Consider the following 21,711-nt stretch of genomic DNA (forward strand, 5'->3'; position numbering starts at 1 on the left):
CCAGTCTCTGGTTTAGTGGCCAGCTGTTTACAAGCTTGTGCTAGACAAGCAAGGGAAACGGATGGAACAAAAGGCAAACAAAAACAACCCAAATCCCCTGAGACAGTAGGAGGAGCCCCTGCCTGCTAAAAGATGGTTCAGAAATAAAGAAGAGGTCTTTGTTGGAGTCACGATGTAAGCCCAAAGGGAAAGCGGGTTTTTATTGATGAGAAAGGGGTCCTAATATATATAGCAGTTACATGGGAGAAAATGGCTGAGTGTTTTTCTGCGTCCTCTAACTCTCGCCCCTTCCTCGCCAGCTACCCTTTGCTTCTGTTGACAGCAGGTCACTGGGCGCTCCAGAGGCGCTGTGAAGGATAACATCTCTTTCCTGCCCTCCTCCCCCACAGCCGGCAAAGCTTTGGGAAAATAGCCAAGTGTTTGGCAACGTGAAGGCCTGGCTTTCCTTCCTTCCCCTCCTGCCCTTGTTGAGAAATCCCATTATCTGGGAGAAGGATTGTGAAGCTTCGGTCTCGTCTGCAGCCCATCCGTGGGCTTGTCTTCCCTCTCCGCCGCTGCCCTGGTCCCCTTGTCTGTCTTCAGGGGCAGAGGAATACCAATATAGTAAGGCTTTAAGGATCTATAAATCTGAGTCCATTCTCTGCGGGTTGACAGCCCAGGCTCTCGCCCACAACGCCTGACACGATATAATAGGTTTACAGCTTGTTTGAGTGCTTCTGTGACGCAAGGGAAAGCGCTTAGTTAGGGTACGCGTGAAATGGCATTGTTTGTTCCACCGCAAAGCTGGAGGATCATCTCCAAACGATCCACCCTTTGCCTTGGCCACCCTCGACAAGAGGGCTTTTTGCGGAAGGAGCTGCGAAGACCGTTCCCGCCTTGCTAAACTTTCTGCTTGAGAGGTTCCAGGACGCTGGTGTGGGAATCATGCCCTGGTTGTGTTCATTTGGCCAGGAAGCTTGGGGCTAATCGGGAGCAGAAGGGGCGCCCAGGGGATGGGAAGAGGGGATGAGAGAGAGGGCAGTCTCACGGAGGAAGAGGAGTGACAAATATTTGCTTGCAGCAAAACAAGAGTGAAAACAAGAGAGGCCTCTAATGAGAACTTGGGGGCATCTTGCTCGCTCAGTTCTCAGGGGCCAGCAGTGTGGGCTAGTGTGATTAGTTGCCTTGCTGCTTGGCACAAGACCAATGCCTCTTTTCAGTATCAAGTTTCATAAGCGTGGAACAATAACAAATCATTATAAACCCTCTGGGAACGGTGGGAGGATGGTGGGAGGGTTTTTTCCCCCTTCTCTTCGGTAAATCCGTCTTCTCAGCTCAGGTACATTTTTCCCATTGTAAAGAGAGAGTGGCAGGGGCTGAGGGTATCTCTGAAACTCGGTGTATTGCTAATCTGTTATTAGGCAAAAGTCTTAACGCCAGGCTGGGTGCTCAGAGGCCTCATTGTGAGCTTGGGATGGAATTATGCATCATGAATAAAAACCGCTGTCAACATGCATTGGTTTCAAAACATTAGAGCATATGGTATGTGATTATCTGTATTGTCAAGTGCAATAAAGTGAATTTGGATATAATAAAGAATGTAATATTTTAGAAATTCGGTAATAAACTAAGGAAGGGACGACAGCTGAGGTTCTTTAAGGCCCCAGACACGAATAAATTGAAGTTACTGGTCTTTGCAGCCAAGCGGCAGAATGGCCCTGTGATGGCAGAATGGCACTCTGATGTTCACATTGGGGAGAAGCTCCCCATCTTTCAGTCGCCTTTTCTGGAGAGCAGAGAGACTCTGGGTCTTTTTTTTTCTTTTAGTCTTTTTTTTAATTGGAGTATAATTGCTTTACAATGTTGTGTTCGTTTCTGCTGTACACCAACGTGCATATGCTTGCGTGCTAAGTCACTTCAGTCGTGTCCAACTCTCTGCGACCCCATGGACTGTAGCCCGCCGGGCTCCTCCGTCCATGGGATATTTCCAGGCAAGAATACTGGAGCGGGTTGCCATGCGCTCTTCCAGGGGATCTTCCCGACCCAGAGATCAAACCCATGTCTCTTACGTCTGCTGCAGCGGCAGGCGGGTTCTTTACCACTAGCACCTACAAGTATGTGTGTATCCCCTCCCTCTTGAGCCTTGCTCCCAGCCCCCTTGCTCACCCCGCCCCACTGGGTCATCACAGAACACGGAGCTGAGCTCCCCATGCTGAGCAGCAGCTAGTGGGAGGCTCTGGGTTTTATGCTGACGCTGAGCGGCAGATCCAGCCCTTGTCTGGAAGTGTGTGCAGGGTCACCCTAGGCAGTGGAGGGCCCATCTCCCTTCAAGGGCAGCGTTGTGCCAGCTGTTAGGCCAAGCCATCCTGAAGACCCTTCTCCCCACTAGCGGGGGGGAGGTCACCCCCTAGGCCAGTCTCCAGCCTCTTTGCCCCATGTGGTCAGTAGGAAAGGTGATGCTCAAAGCACAGGGATCCTTGCATCTTCCCCTCCGAGCAGCCAGTGCCTGGAACCTGCATCCCACAAAGTCAGGTTATCAAATCATAGAGCGAGTCAATAGAAGTAAGAAAACCAGATCTCCAGAGCAGGGCACGGATCCTCCAGCACCTGGTTGGAACTGGGCACCGGGCTGAGCTTCATGTGCGTTGTCTCGTTGAAAAGCTCTACACTCTGAAAATGTTATCATCCCCATTTTATGGATGAGAAACCTGAGGCCAGAGAGCACACAGCTGACCAGTTGCGGGACCGGGGTTCCAGGCCATGTCTGGACCCAAAGGCCAAACCCCTCCCACTCAACCCACAAACAAGGACGCTCTTCCCATTCACAACGTTTTCAACAAATAAGGGTAGGTTCTTTCCGTTTACACCCCACAAATAAGAAGCCATCTCAGAAGGCCTTGCCACAGGGAACTTTAATTTACAAAGTACCTAGGACCTTGAAACCATGTTCCAGGAAAATGCAACGAGGTGATTTCTCTCCCTTCCCACTTGGGCCTGGCAGAGGCCAGTCGGCATTTACTATTATCTTTTTATTTTCCCTTAGCTTTGATTTTTGTATCCTGGCTCCAGCTCGGTAGACTCATTTATCATCACCCTAGCCTTGCCCGTATCTTCCTCAGATGGGCTCTTGCCCCAGCTAAGGAATCTGTTTGCTTTCCCTGACTGCTTTGCTGTGTCTGACCTGGGCCTTCAGCTTGACCCTGGCTTCTGATTTCAGGCTTTGCCTTGACCCTCCAGCTTCGGGGAAACCTGGGTGTGGCCCTTTGTCTGCCCCAGTCTGCCACGGTTCATCCAGTCCTGGCTTCCAGCTCTGACCTCACATGTGGCCCAGCTGGACAGGCTGTTTCATTATTAAGCGTGAAGAATTGGGAGCACCACCATCGTGCCAGGCTAAAGCTATTTGGGTGGCTGGGAAAAGAAAAGACATTTAGTCCATTTCATGCCTGGTTACCTCTGTAATTCCCAAGACAGGGTGGGCCAGGGTTTGAATAAACCCCCCTGGCCTAGGGCTCTTGTGACCTGGTTTCCATGGGAGATGACAGCAAGATGAGTCCAGATTTACTTGCAGCCGCTTGGCTTTGACACCCCAGGGGTAGACCCCACTGGAGCTCATCCCACTGAAGTCCACATTTATCGAGATCTAAATTATTTTCAAGTCTCAGCTGGTGGCCCACTTACTCCAAGCAATACTGGGTACAAGGCCCTTATATGAAAACTACAGGCTTGTGCAGGCCTGATAACCAGAGTGGGCATTATCTCATTTAGTTCTCATTGCAGCCCTGTGAGGCACCTGGCATCCTTATTCCCTTTCTACAGATGGAGACCCAGGGTCAAGGAGGTTAATGACTTGTCCCAAAGTGCCCAGCTAGTAATGCTGCACAACTGGGATTTGGACCACATCCTTGGGTTCACAATGTGAACCCTCCCAGTGGTCCATGGAGTCTCACTGTTCTGGCTTAAATGGATGAGTCACTCTTCTGTTCCTCCCCGTCCAAACCCTTCCGTGTCAGCCCTTCTGCGTAGGCGGCACTGGACGGCATCAGATCTTGGAATAATTTGTTGTGGACAGAATAGACCCCAATATCCTGCCTCTTGAGCTTCTCCCACACACTGGTAGAACCTGCAGAAGGGCTGAGGGTAAACCACACAGCACTCTTCTGCCCTTGCTGTCAATTCCCAGGGTTGCCCACCAACAATCACCCCACCCGCTGAAGAGCTGCTGAAACTGGGCTGAATGCCCCTTATGATCTGTGAATGCATTAATCCTACTTTCTGTTAATTAACAATATGATAAAACCGGCATTTCCTAAGTTGTCGCTTAACACATGTTTTAGCAATTACGTACTTGTTGGTTTGGATTCAGAATGCTAATAGAATAAAATTTTAATGAAGATAGGACACTAGGAAAAATTTATTAAGAGTTCAGGTATTGCTGCCATTACTGTATAGGGGAAGGTTCTCAGTTTGCGGGGTGAACCCCCCAAATAACGTCTAAGCAGTCTGTGCACTGAGCCTGGAGGACCCGGAGATCCTGGAATTGCAGGTTCTCGAGTCTATACCCCACCTACTGGCCCCTCCTCGGGGTCGGGAGGGCCCATACCAGCTGGCAGCCACTGCAGGTACCTGTTCCCTCCTCATCCTTTGGCTTTATTTAGTAATCTCTGTAACTAAGGGATGACTTCAGAGCAGGAATCTTCAAATTTTTTGTACAGGAAAAAATTAACACACAAGTCCCCAATGTGTCTTATTTAATTTTCAATGTATACATGTAAATACCATGCTAATATATCATGTGTATTATAAAACCTATATACATGGGATTATAATAGGATGGGATACATTTGAAATAAGCCATATTTAGTGTTAATAATTAAAATAATTTTAGTTAGAGCAATGAGGTTGAATATGCTTTTTAAAAAATTCTTGATTTAGTAACACTTTGTGATTCAGCTCTAAAGGTTGGATTCTGAGTTTAGCTTATTATTTTGGTACTTGGCTTGAATGCCTGTCATAACTGAAAAATACACCTCGAGCGAGATACACTGATCTCAGTGGAAGAAGCACATTTGCTGTGCTGACTAAATCATGATACTAATTTTTCAATCCCATCCTCCAATTATGCAAAGGATTCTGTTGAAATTCAGCTTGTAAATTTCCATCTTCCCTGATGTCAATCAGGTTTTCATGCAAACTAATCAAGTGTTGCATTTTTATATTTTTAACAAATGGGTTCAAAATCCACTGGAATGTTCCCTTTTTTTAAGAGTCTTACAGTGCTGTTTCTGAGTTTTAACAGTCTATGGATACAAGAGCTTTTGTATATAACACAGTCATATCATTTTTAGCAACAAAATCACAGAAGAACAAAAATATTTTCCAAGCACTTGTTTTCCAAGGGCTTTCTGTAAAGCACAAGTTTTTGTTGAAAAAAAACTTGGGGTCGTTCTCACTCACTCAGCCGCTGCTGTCCCATCTGATCAGATGGTTGTGAAGTGGCTGGTGAGGCATCTTGCTTCATGGCAGAGAAGGGTCAGCTTACAATTTTCTGGTAGTGGTATGGGCTTATATCATTAGTATTATCCCCAGTCCGGGTTTTCTATGCCCATTTTGCAAGGGTTCCTTTACTTAAAGCCAGATCACATCATCTATACATCCTGGTCACACCTGAACAGCCCTGGGCACCAGCTGTGCTGGGAGCAGGTGGGTCAGTAAGATGCCACCCTGACCTCATCCCCATTAGAGTATTTCCTTTTTCCCCTCAGAGGTTTATAAAATACTATCCAAGACAGTGTCTCTCTGATGACTGGATATATGAGGGCACTAGGCCCATTCACTCCATATGTTAAATATTAGTGAAGTTAAAATTACTTGGGGGGCTTCCCTGATCTCTCAGACAGTAAAGAATCTGCCCACAATGAGGGAGACCCAGGTTTGATCCCTGGGTTGAGGAGATTCCCCTGGAGATGGGAATGGCTACCCACTCCAGTATTCTTGCCTGGAGAATTCCATGGACAGAGGAGTCTGGTGGGCTACAGTACTTGGTGTTGCAAAGAGTCGGACTTGACCAAGTGACTTTTACTTTCAAAATTATTTTTAGATGAAAAATAAAAATTAGACATTAGGCTTTTTTCCTTTTCCCAGTGTTTCTTTTTGTGTGTGTAGTAATAATGGCTACTGTTTATTTATTTACTTACTATTTTTGGCCACACCATGCAGCACGTGGGGATCTTAGTTCCATGACCAGGGATCGAACCTGCACCCCCTGAATTGAGAGCCCAGAGTCTTAACCACTGGACCACCGGGAAGTACCTTTGCAGTGTTTCTTAAACTGGACTGTATACCTGAATCACCTGGAGAGATCTTAAAACACACAGATGCTGAGTGTTCCCCCAGAGCGAACTCAATTCTGAAAATGGAGCCTGGGCACCAGTAGTTTTAAAATTTTTCCAAAGTGATCCTGATGTAAGAATCACGGTGGAGAATCAGTGTTCTAGATCAGTGCTTCTTTAATTTGCATAAAAATCACCCAGGGGATTTGTTCCAGTGCAGATTCGGATCCAGGGGGCCAGGGTGGGGCCCGGACTCAGCATCGCATCGCCGGCAGGTTCCCAGGTGCCTGTGCTGCTGCTGGCGGGTGGGACGCCCTGAGTAGTACATCTGTAGCCAGGGCCGGCCCCTGCCCTGCCTCTCCCCTCTGCCCTCCGTCCTCCCGCCGAGGAGCCGTCCTCCCGCCGAGGAGCCATCCTCCGCGCTCTCCTCGCAGAGCTGCGGCCTACCCGCCCCCCCCCCGCCCCGCCCAGGCTGCCTGGGCCGCTGGTCTCCGCTTCTCGGGAAGATCTGGCCTCCAGATGTTAAGGAAAGTTCCTTCACAGCCAGGAAAGGAAAAGCGGCCAGCCCCCGGCCCACGGTGGGTGAGGTGGGCGTCCCGTGCAGGGGCACTTCGGTGGGCAGCCGCCCACCGCCACTCCAGGCAGGCTTACCGTCGGCCTAGGGAGTCCTGGCGACATGGGCCGAGACGCCCCCTCTGCAGGGGGCCCGGAGCTGGCGGCGGGCCCAGCGGGCATGCAGCCGGGGCTCTGTCAGTTGGGGCTGTTCTGAAACCATGCCTCGTCGTAAAAGTCCTGTAATTTGTGGCGGCGTTGAGAGCCTGCTTCCAAGTAGTGGTTTTCTGATGGCGCTCTGGAACTTTCTCTGGGGCCAGTAGCCGTTCCTCGAGAACTGGCTGGAGGGAAGCGGTGGCGGGGCTTCCCCTGGCGGTCCTCTGCATCCCTGGGTGCAGGGGTTCCGGGCTGCCTCTGCCCCGGCCTCGGAGCACAGGTTCTGTGGTTCCGTCCGCGACCGCTCCCTGCCCTGTCTCCACCCGCTCCCGGTCCCGCCTCGATACCGGCGCCGCTGCGGGCGGGCTCCGGGCCCTGGAGCGGGCGCGCAGTGACCAGGTTGAAGCTGTGCTCAGCCCGCTCAGGGCCTCCCATTCAGAGATCAGCCCCCCTTTTTAAGCCTAACGGGATGTAGGGTCTTTTTAGGTAACGGGTTTGCGCGGGAATTTGACCAGGTGACTTGTGTACCTCTCCGTCTGGAATCCAGCTCCCCCCGTGATGGCAAAGCCCTGTGAACATCTCTTTGACACACTTCAAGTGAATTTCAGTACGTGAGGTTCACGGCAAAGGGCACACGGGCGCGTGTGAAGATAGAGGTTGGGGCGGGGGAGAAGCCGTAAACAGTCTCTTGCTTGTGGGAGAGGGCAGCTGACCCCCTCACAGGTGTTTTCAAGCCAGGCTCCAGGCTGGCGAGGTCTTTTTTTTTTTTTAATTTCTCTCTGACAGAGGAGGATACTGAGGGTCAGAGTGACACAGCCAGCCATTGCTGGAGCGGGATTGGAGCCCAGATTTTCCTGGCTCCAGAGACTAAGAAGCCTGTCTCCACCCCACCTCGGGAGGGACATTAGGGCGGACTGACCCCACCCTGAGCTTCCAGGTCGCTCCCTGTGTGGGGGGCGCTGAGGGTGGGGGTCAGACAAGCTAACAGAATTGAAACCCACTCTGCGGGGGGAGAACTTAAGGGTTCCCACGCAGATGCCCGCCTCGGTGGGGAGGAGCTCCATCTCCCCTGGTCTCAGAAAGCCCCAGGTTTAGACGCCTTGAAGGACGAGCTGCGGGCGGTGGAGCCCCCCAGCGCCCCCAGGCGCTGTGGTTTCCAGAGCACGCCCGCCCGCCCCAGGCATCCGCGTGCCATGCCCCAGCCGTGCGCGTGACCTCAGCCCCGCCGCCCCGCACGGGCGCACGCTGCCGCCCTGGCTCCTTCTGCCGGGGTCCCCATCCCAGCCCGCTGTCTAGCGGTTTAATTTGGTGAATTCACCACTGCGTCCCAGAGTTTATATTGGCACTTAACAGCAGTAATATGTGTCTCTCTCGCCAAGAACTGACTATTTTCCCGACCAAGATGGAACGCCACACACAAAAAATAGGTTTGTGAACTAATCTGCTGCCCTGACAAGTGTCATTCACAGAATCACTGCCGTGGAGCGCGCTCAGAATGAAATGAGGTTGGGGTTGTCTGGCCCGGATCACAGGTGCTTTTTCCCCCTCGCTTAACAAGAGTCTGGGATGAGTCGCCCTTTGCTGCAGCCGCAGGCACTTTCAAATCACGCCATCAGTATTCACGGCAGATTTCTCTCTCAGAAAAATGGTTTGGGGGTGGTTGGCGGTCTCTTTCTCACCCTCCGCCCCACCTGCCTCTGAATCTCTTTCCCTCCCTCTCTTTCCGTCCCTTCTCCCTTTCTTTTCTTTTTAACTTCCCTCGCTTCCTTCCTGGGTGGTTTTTTTCAGGCACACCCTCACCCTCATTGTAAAGCTATCTATAAACTCATATAACTTCACTGATTCAGGGAGGTGGCCTTCCTCAGTTTAAAAAAAAAAAAAAACTATATATATATATATATATATATATATGAATATCTCCCATCGCCTGAATGCCTGTTTGGAATTCTAAAGTACAGCTTAATTGCCTTCCCTTAAGGATTTGATTTGAGTAAACCACCAAGACCCCTGGGAATGGAAACAAGATCAGTCATTTACAGTGTGAAGCGGCTTCCACTCCTTTCCTGAGTCTGGGGGAGAGAAGCTTTGTTTTTGTCGGGATCCGCCCCCTCCCCATCCTGGAGTAGAGCTGCCTGAGGCTTCGAGGTCTAGCTGTCCAGGAAAGAGACACCAGAGCCTTTCTAGAACTGCCGTCAGTCTCTCTCTGCACCTCTGCCGGTGAGAGGAGAGCCTGGAGATTCTCTTTTCTCATACAAAGTTCTTTTCTACCAAACGGTCTCCACTTGGCTCATCCTGAATGGGGAAGCATAAAGCAGAGTCAGACTTGGGGGAGCTTCAGAATCCCCAGAGAGCCAGTTGAAATGCAGACACCCACAGCGCCCCCATTAGGAGGCAGGCAGAGCCCGGGGATCTGCATTTCTAACAAGCCCCTCACCCATCAGGAGACCGTGCGAGGGCCACACAGAGAAACACTCACTGGTTTAGGAGCACCCTTCACTTTCACCCCTAACTTGGTTTATGGTCTCGGAACCCCTGTAGATGATCCTGAGCTTACAGTGGCCGAATGAAAAGCCTTTTTGTAACCGAAGCCTCAGTGAAATGCTTGCTGGTTCACGGTCGGCATCCGACCTTTAGAAGGTTGATGCTCACATTTCAAGGTCAGGTGTTGGCTAGAGCATCCTCAGGCAGAAAGGGAAAGAAAGCGCCTTTCCAGCTGAGAAATTGGCTCCCCTCTGGCAACTGCCACACATGAGGCTTGATATTAATTTAGGGCATCCAGTCTCGAGCAGCTCCTCAGCACTACTTTGGAGGGAGAGTGTCGTTTCTGTCACCCCGTCCCCCCAACGCCTGAGATCGCTCCCCGGTCCACCCCTACTCCCCTGGCCCCCAGAGGCGCAGGTGTGTGAGCTGGCTCGCCGAGCCCCTTCCCCTCCCGATGCAGCCTGTGTGGGGATACAGAGACGCATGTCGATTCGCACGGATCCCGGCCCCGCGTGTGTGCCAGCCACTTGTAATTCCCCACAGCCCCAGCCAGCTCTGAACGGCAGCAAGAAATATGACCAGGCAAGTTGAGAAAATAAATTAAACTAAGTGTCAACTTTTCTTGTTTCTCTCCTCATTATTAAGAGATGGAATGGGGCTCGTTTATCAAGCAGGGGGAGAAATTAATTGACACGGCTTTAATACCATGATGTCTGGCGTGTCTGGTCACATTCCTTCATTTTTTTGGAAAGGCATTTTATTATCGTTTACAGCAACCAGCTGCCAAACTGCTGGTGTAAACGAGGCAGCAGGTGCATGAGTGACGCCCCTGCAAAAGGACTGCAGTGCTGGCCTGGAAGGGGCGCAGCGGGGAGGAAAGGCCAGGTCAGACAGGAGCCCCCGCCCCCCGGCCCAGAGAGGCAGCCTGCGACCCCTGGGCAGGGAGGAGAGAAGGGATGTCTGCACACCGTCCGATCCATCGTAGACCCATGTGCCGGCCACCGAGGAGGACGGTCGCAGGCCTCTGCCTCTGCTGACCTCCCGGTCCTCACACCTTTGCTCTGACCAGCCATGAGGCTGAGTCCTGCATCCGTCGCGAGTCAGCTTGCCTGCCCCCTGTTCTTTGTTAACAAGGCCGGGGACGTGAGCGCTTCTCTGTTCATCCCTCCAGGGTGGCCGACTCTAAATTAGAGAGCCAGTTTGCTGCAAGAGGTGTCTGCTAGCGTCGTCTTTGATGATGCAGTCCCGTTTCCAGCAGCTCCGTGGTTGGGGTCTGGAAGCGTTCAAAGGAGTCCTTACCCTGTGCCCATCCTTGGCCAGACAAGCTTAGGTGATGCTCTAGTTTTCTTGATAGAATTCATCTTTGGGGTGTCGCTCTTAAATCTCTCGCTGTCCCGTGCACTGTCTGTATGTAAAAAGGCGCGTCTACACCAGAGAGTGGATGCTCAGCTGGCCGGGACAGCACCTCTGTCTCTCCCACACTCTCCTGCTGGGTCATGAGACTGAGGGACTGTTGCCCAGTTTGTTGAGGGTCTCGCCAAGCAACGAGGCTTGGGCTCCAGACCCAGGTAGGACGTGTCGAGAACCCAGCAGATACTGGGTTTGGGGTAATCCACCTGCATGTGAAGGAAGGAGGCTGGGGTGGAATGAACATAGGCTTTCCCACCCCTGCTGTCTGAGCCTCAGTGCTCAAGTCTGTAAAGTGGGGACAACCATCCCTAATCCACCAGGGTCGGGGCGGGGGGCGGTGGTTGGTGAAGACTGAGTTAAAGAAAGCTGCTCGATAAACATAGTAAGCTTTCTCTTTTTATAATTATTATTAGAATGTGGACTGGTAATAAATAACCACCTTTAGGATCCCAGACAGTAGATATGATCAAAGGAATTCCCATCCCTGGTTTGGTGGGAAGCGACCTGCTTATCTGCCTGAAATCCACAGAAGTGTTTTGAGTGTGAGAGCAGACGGGCTTCCCAGGGGGCGCTAGTGGTCAAGAACCCACCTGCCAATGCAGGAGACAGAAGAGACGCGGGTTCCATCCCCGGGTCGGGAAGATCCCCTGGAGGAGGGCACGGCAACCCACCCCAGTATTCTTGCCCGGAGCATCCCATGGATGGAGGAGCCTGGCGGCCTCAGCCCATCGGGTCACAGAGTCAGACACTGAAGCAAGCTAGCACGCGCGCACGAGCGCATCACACCCGGGGCGGCTGCGCCTCCTGCTCAGTACCACGTCTGAAGGCGCTCAGGAGAGCAACAGCAGCGCAGACTGGACTTCACTGATGCCCGGGTAACAGGTCACAAGTATCCCCAAGTGGCAGGCAGTCATCGGAGACCTGTCCTTTCCTTTGGAAAGGCAGCTTTTTTTTTTTTTTCTTTGACTAGATCAGTCTTCTGAGTTACATTTGTTTAGGACAAACTCGCTGGCATGTGAGGCCACCAGGTCTCACCAGGTAAGGGGCCTTCAGAGCCTAGACAAAGTTCCAGGGAAACCCTTCCAAGCAGATGAAACCCATTTGCCAAACCTGCTGAAGCCCAGAGACACGGCCCAGAAATAGTCTGAGTTGGGGGCAGGGTGGGCAGCCCGAGGCAAAGTGTCAGCAGTGGACACACAGCTCCCTTGCTGAAGCCCGCAGACCGCCAAGGTTCATGCCCGAGGCCTCACCTTCTCGGGACTGTGGGACCTTCAGTCCATCTTTGATACTCGCTGATCCAGGGAAGGCCCGGGTGACCAGACCAACAGGGAGGAGTCACGAAAGGAGCCAGGCACGACTCCTGGTCAGCTCCTGCTCTGGCTTCGGGGCCACGTGCCCACATGGAGGAGGCGTGTAACTGTGATGAGCAGTTGAGCAAGATGACAATGGAGGAGGCTGCCCTGCCCTTCGCAGGGTTGCCTTGGGGACCAGGGAGGGTGATACAGGAGAAGTCTTTTGAAACCAGAAAGTGCTCCCACGCCCCGACCCAAGGGATTTGTATTTATCCTGGAAGCAGCCCATGGCTGCTGCTTCCCACCAACACTGGGTTATTAGCCAGAGAGGAAGGTTGCGTGGGTTATAAATACACTTGTGTATGCGTACCTTAAATTCCTCATGGGATACCCAGAATAAATTTGACAGTCTGGGGTTTTTTTGTCTCTCATTTTTTTCCCCATTAACCAAGTGTGTTAACTCCTGACTTGCATTGATTTTCACTGAAGATGCATTGGACACTGCGTGATTGCCTATTAGTGTTCATTGACCTATATGATAAGAGAAGAAAATTATTTTTGAGGCTAGGAGGAGGCTGTCCCCATCTTTCCTTCCCTGACCTAGAAAAGAATTCTCTGCAAGTTAGCTGTGGGCTGTTCCTCAGTGACTGCGTCTGGAGCAGGTCATTTTAATTGTGAGATATCTTGTTCTCAGAGCTTTCGTCTTTTGTGTGTGTTTTCATGTGTGTTTACAGCTTTGCGTTATTCAGGTGAATAGTCAGTTTTGTTCATTTGAATAAAAGAGGGAAAAAAGGTTTGACTGTTAAACGCTTATCTCTTAAATAGAGCTTACTTGTTAGTTTCCATAATAGCTTCATTCAAGAGAATGCTGTAGAATTGCATTTTTAAATGCTCACTGCTACCCTATATATGTCCGTTTTTAAATCCCTTTTTGTTTGGGATTCACCTTCCCACCACCTTCTTTGTCCCAGTTTTGCTGACTCCTGGCGTCCCTCAGAAGTGAAGGTAAGACTTGGGAAGAGGCGGGCAGGGATCATTTTGCTGATGCCAAGGGAGAGGGTTTCTTTGGGGAACCATCCTATTTTCCCCCACATTTTGGCCCTGTACCACTCTCCTTTCCCCCACTCGCTTTCTGTCCCCTAGGGATGGTGGCTGATGACTTTAAATGCCTCGGAAGGGGATTTCCCTGGTGGTCCAGTGGCTAAGACGCCACGCATCCAGTGCAGGGGGCCTGGGTTCAATCCCTGGTCAGGGAAGTGGATCCTATATGCTACAACTAGGAGTTTGCATGCCCCAACGAAAAATCCTGCATTCTACAATGAAGTTCAAAGATCCCACATGCCACAATTAAGACCTGGCGCAGCCAAATTAACTAATTTTTGAAATGTTTTCTGGCTCTGGCATGGCACCTTCTTAGGACCAAGAGAGACTATATCCTGAGCAGGGGTGTTCACAGGGGTTCCCCAAAGGGCACTGCTGGTGTATGAGTCCCCATAGACTCCGAGCATCCAAGTCCTTGCCTTGGCAGGGGCCAGAGCAGGACTCCCCACACACGCCTGCCCAGTTCTGCCTGCCTCGCTGTGAAGCTTGAGAGGTGAAGGGACTCTATTAGGGCACACAGCTCATTACCTGGTCCTCACTTTTGAGCAAGGATAATTGCGTGTTTTTTTACCTGGCTGCTATGCATCTGATGGACCTTCATGAGACTCCATTTCTGATTCTCTGCAAGGCTCTCTTTTGGGAAAAAAAATGAGAGGGAAATAATCAGTCCTTCCCCATTCCTTTTTTTTTCCCCTTATGTTCAAAAAAAGTATTTATTTATAAAAAATACAATGGGATAGGTCTGTGCTGAGAAATGCAGCTGTAAATGCAGTGGAAGGAAACAGCAGCTCTGCACCAATGCACTGGCACAGACAGGACGCGCAGAGGCTCCCGGACTGCGAGGTCTGCGGGCCGCTGTGTACGTGCTCCTTCTGGAACGCCCCTCGGAAGAGATCTCGTCAGCCTCAATAAGAATAAGTACAGTATAATCACAAATGCATTCTGGTCAGGACTTTACTTAAAAATTAGCAAACAATACTGTGGAAACATTGATACGTAAATTTCTAAAATGCTGCATCTTAAATTTAGCTGGCAAAAACCACGTTTAGCTGTAAGCATGTTCAGTCTTCCATGTAGAAACGAGATCAGTTCAGTTCAGTTCAGTCGCTCAGTTGTGTCGGACTCTTTGCGACCCCATGAATCACAGCACACCAGGCCTCCCTGTCTATCACCACTCCCAGAGTTTACTCAAACTCATGCCCATCGAGTCGGTGATGCCATCCAGCCATCTCATCCTCTGTCGTCCCCTTCTCCTCCTGCCCCCAATCCTTCCCAGCATCAGGGTCTTTTCCAATGAGTCAACTGTTCGCATCAGGTGGCCAAAGTATTGGAGTTTCAGCTTCAGCATCAGTCCTTCCAGTGAACACCCAGGACTGATTACCTTTAGGATTGACTGGTTGGATCTCCTTGCAGTCCAAGGGACTCTCAAGAGTCTTCTCCAACACCACAGTTCAAAAGCATCAATTCTTTGGCGCTCAGCTTTCTTCACTGTCCAACTCTCACATCCATACATGACCACTGGGAAAACCATAGCCTTGACCAGACGGACCTTGTTGACAAAGTAACGTCTCTGCTTTTTAATATGCTGTCTAGGTTGGTCATAACTTTCCTTCCAAGGAGTAAGCGTCTTGTAATTTCATGGCTGCAATCACCATCTGCAGTGATTTTGGAGCCCCAAAAAATAAAATCTGACACTGTTTCCACTGTTTCCCCATCTATTTCCCATGAAGTGATGGGACCAGATGCCATGATCTTAGTTTTCTGAATGTTGAGCTTTAAGCCAACTTTTTCACTCTCCTCTTTCACTTTCATCAAGAGGCTTTTTAGTTCCTCTTCACTTTCCGCCATAAGAGTGGTGTCATCTGCATATCTGAGGTTATTGATATTTCTCCCGGCAATCTTGATTCCAGCTTGTGCTTCTTCCAGGCCAGCGTTTCTCATGATGTACTCTGCATATAAGTTAAATAAGCAGGGTGACAATATAGCCTTGATGTACTCCTTTTCCTATTTGGAACCAGTCTGTTGTTCCATGTCCGTTTCTAACTGTTGCTTCCTGACCTGCATACAGATTTCTCAAGAGGCAGGTCAGGTGGTCTGGTATTCCTATCTCTTTCAGAATTTTCCACAGTTTATTGTGATCCACACAGTCAAAGGCTTTGGCATAGTCAATAAAGCAGAAATAGATGCTTTTCTGGAACTCTCTTGCTTTTTTGATGATCCAGCAGATGTTGGCAATTTGATCTCTGGTTCCCCTGCCTTTTCTAAAACCAGCTTGAACATCTGGAAGTTCACGGTTCACGTATTGCTGAAGGCTGGCTTGGAGAATTTTGAGCATTACTTTACTAGCGTGTGAGATGAGTGCAATTGTGCAGTAGTTTGAGCATTCTTTGGGATTGCTTTTCTTTGGGATTGGAATGAAAACTGAGCTTTTCCAGTCCTGTGGCCACTGCTGAGTTTTCCAAATTTGCTGGCATATTGAGTGTAGCACTTTCACAGCATCATCTTTCAGGATTTGAAATAGTTCAACTGGAATTCCATTACCTCCACTAGCTTTGTTCGTAGTGATGCTTTCAAAGGCCCACTTGACTTCACATTCCAGGATGTCTGGCTCTAGGTGAGTGATCACACCATCGTGATTATCTGGGTTGTGAAGATCTTTTTTGTACAGTTCTGTGTATTCTTGCCACCTCTTCTTAATGTCTTCTGCTTCTGTTCAAGATACTAAGCTGTAAAAAAAAAAAAAAAAGGAATAGCTTCCTATTGTTTGAAAATACCAGTTTAAGCTGAGGACTGTAAAAATGCATAGATTTTTAATGAAAGAGTTGACGGCACAAGAGTCCACCTCAGCCTCCTGGGTCTCATGTAGAATCTGTACATTCGGCAGACTGTTCAAAAGATGGTGATGCCCTGAAAACATTCTGCTAAGTGAAATAAACCAGACACAAAAGGACCAATAGTGTATGATTCCAAGTACATGAAGCACCTAGAGTAGGCAAGTTCATAGAGAATAAACGTCACTGGGAGCTGCAGGAGGGAGGAAGGGAGAGGCATTGCTTACAGGGCACAGAGTTCTGCTCTGGGAGGGAAAGTTCTGGGGATGATAGTTCTGGAGAGTGGTGACGGCTGTGCAACATCATGAGTGAGTGAACGTCACCATCCTGTACACTGAAAAATGGCTGAAGTGGTACATTTTATGTTAACGTTTATTTTACCCAATAAAAAGTTAATTTCAAAAATGGAAAAGGCTTTGATGCCAAAAAAGGATTTTTCCCACCCACTGCGGCCTCCCTCCCAAATTTTTGACTTCCTTGTTCTGCCCTTCACACCTCAGTTTTTTTTGTTGGGGAGGGCACGGTGCTCACCACTGAGTTGCTAATTCATTGTAAATGAGGATGCATCTGTAAGATAATGATTATACGTTCAGGAATAACATTTATTGATAATTAAGTGTTTCGTTGCTTCTTTGCTTTCTCCGAGTGGAATAAATAAATATTTTAGACATAATCAAGTTTGTTTTCTCTGTTTGGGTCAAACAGACATGGCTGTTGAAATGATATAGATCTTTAAAATACTGCAAATGAGTCTTGACATCGCTGAATTGTGTTGCGTCCTAGGTACATAGGCTTGAAATCCAGACTCTCTCCTGTAATCAGTTTTGTGATACTCGAATTCTGAGTCCTTCAGGATTAGGGAAGGGACCAGCGGGAAGCCAGGATCGGAAGTGATGCAGTGCGTCTTCCCCCTCCCTTCCTGGTGCAGCAGTCTGCATTTTAATTCCTGTCTCCCGGCTCCTCCGCACCTCTTCCTGTCTCTGGGCGGTGGCAGGGAGTGGGAAATCGGGTGACAGTGAGTCTGCAGTAGCGCTGGGCCAGGAGTTCTGATCGTTACTGCGTGGTGGACCAGGCAGAAGTGGGGAAAGCAGTTTCCTTAGCAGGGGACTGAACCCGGGGCTTCTAGGTGACTCCACTCACCTGGGCACTGGCTGACTCAAACCACTCTCCTCCGGCTCCTGGGGGTGCCCTGGACGGGCACGGACTCACCCTCTTTCCCGGTGGCACAGATGGGCATGCCTCATCTGTGCACGCTCTCGCGCCTTCCATTCAAAGTGTGTGTCTGGTCTGGCTGGCACGATCTCGTGGGGCCTGTCTGCATGGGGGCGGCCGGAACCCGCCACCTTGCTGCCTTAGCTCCCGGTGGCTGCCGTGAGAAATGGCCACCAACTGAGGGCTTCAAGCAGCAGAAGTTCACTCTCTCACAGTTCTGGGGGCTGAAGTCTGAAACCAGGGCGTCAGGAGGACCACGTTCCCTCCACAGGTTCTGGGGCCGGCCTTCCCTCTCCCGGCTCCTGGGGGCTCCCGGGGGCTCGAGGCCTGCCTTGGCCAGTGGCCTCATCCCTGCAGGCCCTGCTTCCATCCTCACGGGCCGTCTCCCTCGGAGTCTTTCACCTCCCTCTCCAAGGCACAGAACGCCTGCCGTTGGATGGCAGGCCATCCTTCTTAAAATTCTGAACTTACATTTGCAAAAGCCTTTCTTCCAGATTACATCACATTCATAGTTTCCAGGGGGTAGAATGTGGACATAGCTTTTGGGGGCCACTGTTCATCCTGATTAGCAGTGGGGTTCTCTCCCTGCCTAAGAACTGGCCCATCCTGGCGGGTTCAGGGTTTGCCTGTTGCCTCGGTCTGAGCTCAGGCCAGAGGGGTGGCTTCAGACACAGAGGAGACCCAGGGTGACTCACAGACTAGATGTGAGGGTCGCGGGGCGGGGGTTCTGCACAGGGAGGATGTGGGAACCTCTGACATGCCCCTGAGAAGAGGGACACGACACTGTGTTGGTGTCCGTGTCCAGCACGGTGCCTGGCACAGCGGGGAGTGGGTTTATGCCCGAGGAGGGCCCCAGTTGGTCTCGAGGGAAGGCCATGACACAGATTAGCTGGCCACTCAGACCCTGGAGGAGCAGAAATGGCTCGTTCCGTCATGCTCGGCTAGCCGCCACTGTGTGTTAGGGCCTCTGTGTGTCCTGGGGACCCAGAGTGAGTAAGGCCCCTGCCCAGCCCTTGTGCTCAAAGCCAGTCTAGAAGGTTCCTGCATTCTCTGCCGTGCCACCTCCCCCTCCCTTGACGACCTTTTGAAGGCATTGCACCTTGGTCCCTTCTTCTAGGATCTGGCTTCTAGAAGCGTGGCCAGGAAGGGGATTAGCCTAAATGTTGCCAGTCTCCCTCTGCATGGTGCAGCAGCTCCTGCCTGGGTGAGAACTCCTGTTGTTCAGTTGCTCAGTTGCGTCGGACACTTTGCAACCCCGTGGACTGCAGCGTGTCAGTCTCCCCTGTCCTTCACTATCTCCCAGGGTTTGCTCAAATCCATGTCCATTGAGTCAGTGGTGCTGTCGAACCATCTTTTCAGGCCCCTTTGAAGGGGGACTTGGGCAGCCAGCACAACAAAGCCCAAAGAGAAATCATTCGGAGACTTAGATCTGGGTGTGGTCTCCTCCAACCCTGAATGTAACTGTGGGACCAAGGGCCAGAGAGAAGGCTGGTGTTGTAGCGCTCTCTTCAGGGACCTGGTTTAGAGGGGTGTATGGACCTGGTGAATTGCTTCCTGTTGGGCCTCGTTTTAAACAAAATAACATTGTATCCAAAGACACTGGGAGAAACTTGCCAACTCTGACCCTGTGTGGCAAAGGCTTGTAGGTGCCCCTCATGACAGGTCTCACGATGGGTCTGACCTCCAGCCTTATGTGTCTGTAGTGGCCTGGGCTGGGCTGCATAGGGTGGGAACACCGACCTGGTATTTGGTGTTTGGTAATAAATTACATGGGCTTCCCTAATGGCCCAGGCAGTAAAGAATCCACCTGCAATGCAGGAGACCTGCGTTCGATCCCTGGGTCAGGAAGATCCCCTGGAGGAGGGCATGGCAACCCACTCCAGTATTCTTGGCTGGAGAATCCCCGTGGACAGAGGAGCCCGGTGGGCTACAGTCCCTGGGGTCACGAAGAGTCGGACACAACTGAGTGACTAAGCAGAGCAAGCAAATAAATTACATAGCCTCATCAAGATGGTGATAGCCGATTCTGTGGTCATCCTTGCCCTCTGTTTTACTGGAGATTGAGAGCAGGGAGTGGCCTTTTCCATTCCTTCCCCAAGGAATCTTCCAGATCTCACGGGAGCTGGGATGTAGGTATGCAGTGCCCGCAGCAGCCTGTTCTCCACTGTTCCTTGAAAGATGGTTGGAGGTCAGGGAGAAAAGCATCCTGAGAGATTTTCTGTCCTCCTGGGATTTCTGGGGCCCAGAGTAGACACAGAAGCTTGAAAAGGGAGCGTCTGTATTTGTTCTCATTGACAGCAAGCACTGCTTATCATAACACTACAACATGCTGTTCTGATTTTCGTGTTCCTGGTTGGTGTGCACGGGCTTATGTTAGGCCAGGCTCATAACTTTGGGGAGGATAGCGTCTTGGTCAGTTGAGCTGTTGGGAAGATCCCCTGGAAGAGGGCACGACAACCCACTCCAGTATTTGGGCTTCCCTAGTGGCCTGTCTGCAATGCAGGAGACCTGGGTTTGATCCCTGAGTCAGGAAGATCCCCTGGAGAAGGAAATGGCAAGCCACTCCAGTATTCTTGCCTGGAGAATCCCGTGGACAGAGGAGTCTGGCAGGCTGCAGTCCATGGGGGTCACAGAGTTGGACATGACTGAAGCGACTTAGCACACACCGACTGAAGCGACTTAGCACGCACATAGACTGGGCGGCTTACAAACAACAGAAATTTATTTCTCATAATACTGGAGGCTGCAAGTCCATGACCAGAACATCAGCATGGTCAGGGTTTTGGTGAAGGCCCTCTTCTGGTTTGCAAATGGATGTCTTATTGTATCCTCCCAGGGCAGAGAGCACAAAGGAAGCAGGCTCTCTCGTGTGCTACATAAGGGAGGGCACTAATCCCATTCATGAGGCCTCCACCCTTGTGATTCAAACGTCTCCCAAAGACCCCACCTCCTAACACCATCCTGTTGGGGTAGGATTTCAATACATGAATTTGGGGGAATAGAAACATTGAGTCCATGAAGTTCTCTAGGCAAGAGTACTAGAGTGGGTTGCCATCCCCTTCTCCAGGGGATCTTCCTGACCCAAGGATTGAACCCGGGTCTCCTGCATTATAGGCAGATTCTTTACCGTCTGAGCCACTATGACAGGGGAGCCTGGTGGACTATATAGCCCATGGGGTTGCAAACAGTCGGAGACGACTGAGCAACTAACACTTTCATTTCCACTAAACATTGAGCCCATAGCAGAGGTGTGGGTTGTGACCCACAGGGGTCCCAGCATGCAACCTTACCGCCTTAGGTTGCAGGTGCAAACCTTGAGGCTCATAGGGGAGAAGGGGCTTCCCAGGAGGATACATATATTTGATGCAGAGTCAGGACTGGAGCCCAGGTCTGCTGCCTCCCCATCAGGGTGTCTGTGCTCCCGCGTGTGTCCACTGTGGCTTCATTTCATCCAGGGCGGGGTGCCATCCCATGCATGAGTCTGTATGTCAAAGCGCAGCTTACCCAGTGGGGTCACAGATGGGGCAGCGTGCCGAACCCTGTTGGGGGCGGGAGGAGAAGAAAGCGAGGGCAGGAGGGTGGCGAGAGGCACTCAGGATGCTGAGCAGTGGTCGGCTGCCAAAATTCTTCAGTGCAGCTTGTCTAGCAAAGCCAGTCTCCAGCCGAGTAAATACAGCAGATAGCTGACGGGCTGACAGCAGGCATCAAACAGTCTTAAACTGCACCAAATCCGCAGCGCTTTTGAAGCCACGGTAGAAAAAAGATGCCTGCACAGAACAGAGGCCTGAGACTTTTAATCGTTTCTTCCAGGCCTCAGGATGTCCTGATGAGGTATTAGAGGAAGTAATTCAGGAAGAAAAGGACAAATAACTGCCTCCGTCTGGAGGCCGACCCGAGGGCTGGCCACTCCAATGAGGAAAGGGCGAGTGGGGCCCTGCGGTCATCGGCTGTGGTCGTCCCCCGCCCACCTCCCGCCGGGAGCAGCGGGCTCTGACCCTTGTAAATAACAGACACGTAAATTTCCTGTTTGCTTCCGGGCAGATGTAAACCACATGTGCCCGCCGCATGGGGGTGAAATCATTAAGTTTTCCTCACTGTGGGAAGGGTGCGCGGTACAAATTAGAAATCATTTCCTCAAGCTGGAGGCCCTACCCAGGGATCCATTCCCTGCCCTCCTCCCAGAAGCCTGGTCACCGCCGCAGGACATCAAAGAAAGGGAACCGAACTCAACTTCTCCTCTCTGTCTTTTTTCCCTCCTTTTTCCTCTAGGGTTTGGCTTTGTCACTTTTGAGAATGAAGACGTTGTGGAGAAAGTCTGTGAGATTCATTTCCATGAAATCAATAATAAAATGGTAAGTTGGCGGGAAG

General features: G+C 50.8%; 1 protein-coding gene across 7 annotated transcripts in view; it reads left to right on the plus strand.

Moving 5' to 3' along the window:
• Positions 1 to 21,711, plus strand: part of MSI2 (musashi RNA binding protein 2) — a 401,974-nt gene that overhangs the window by 306,542 nt on the left and 73,721 nt on the right. For all 7 annotated transcript variants that reach the window (XM_061142598.1, XM_061142599.1, XM_061142601.1 and 4 more), the window contains one exon: positions 21,613 to 21,695. In XM_061142598.1, coding sequence (XP_060998581.1) covers positions 21,613 to 21,695 — 83 coding nt within the window. The remainder of the gene's footprint in view (positions 1 to 21,612; positions 21,696 to 21,711) is intronic.

This window comes from Dama dama, chromosome 5 (genome assembly GCF_033118175.1).
Source record: "Dama dama isolate Ldn47 chromosome 5, ASM3311817v1, whole genome shotgun sequence".
Taxonomy (NCBI): Eukaryota; Metazoa; Chordata; class Mammalia; order Artiodactyla; family Cervidae; genus Dama; species Dama dama.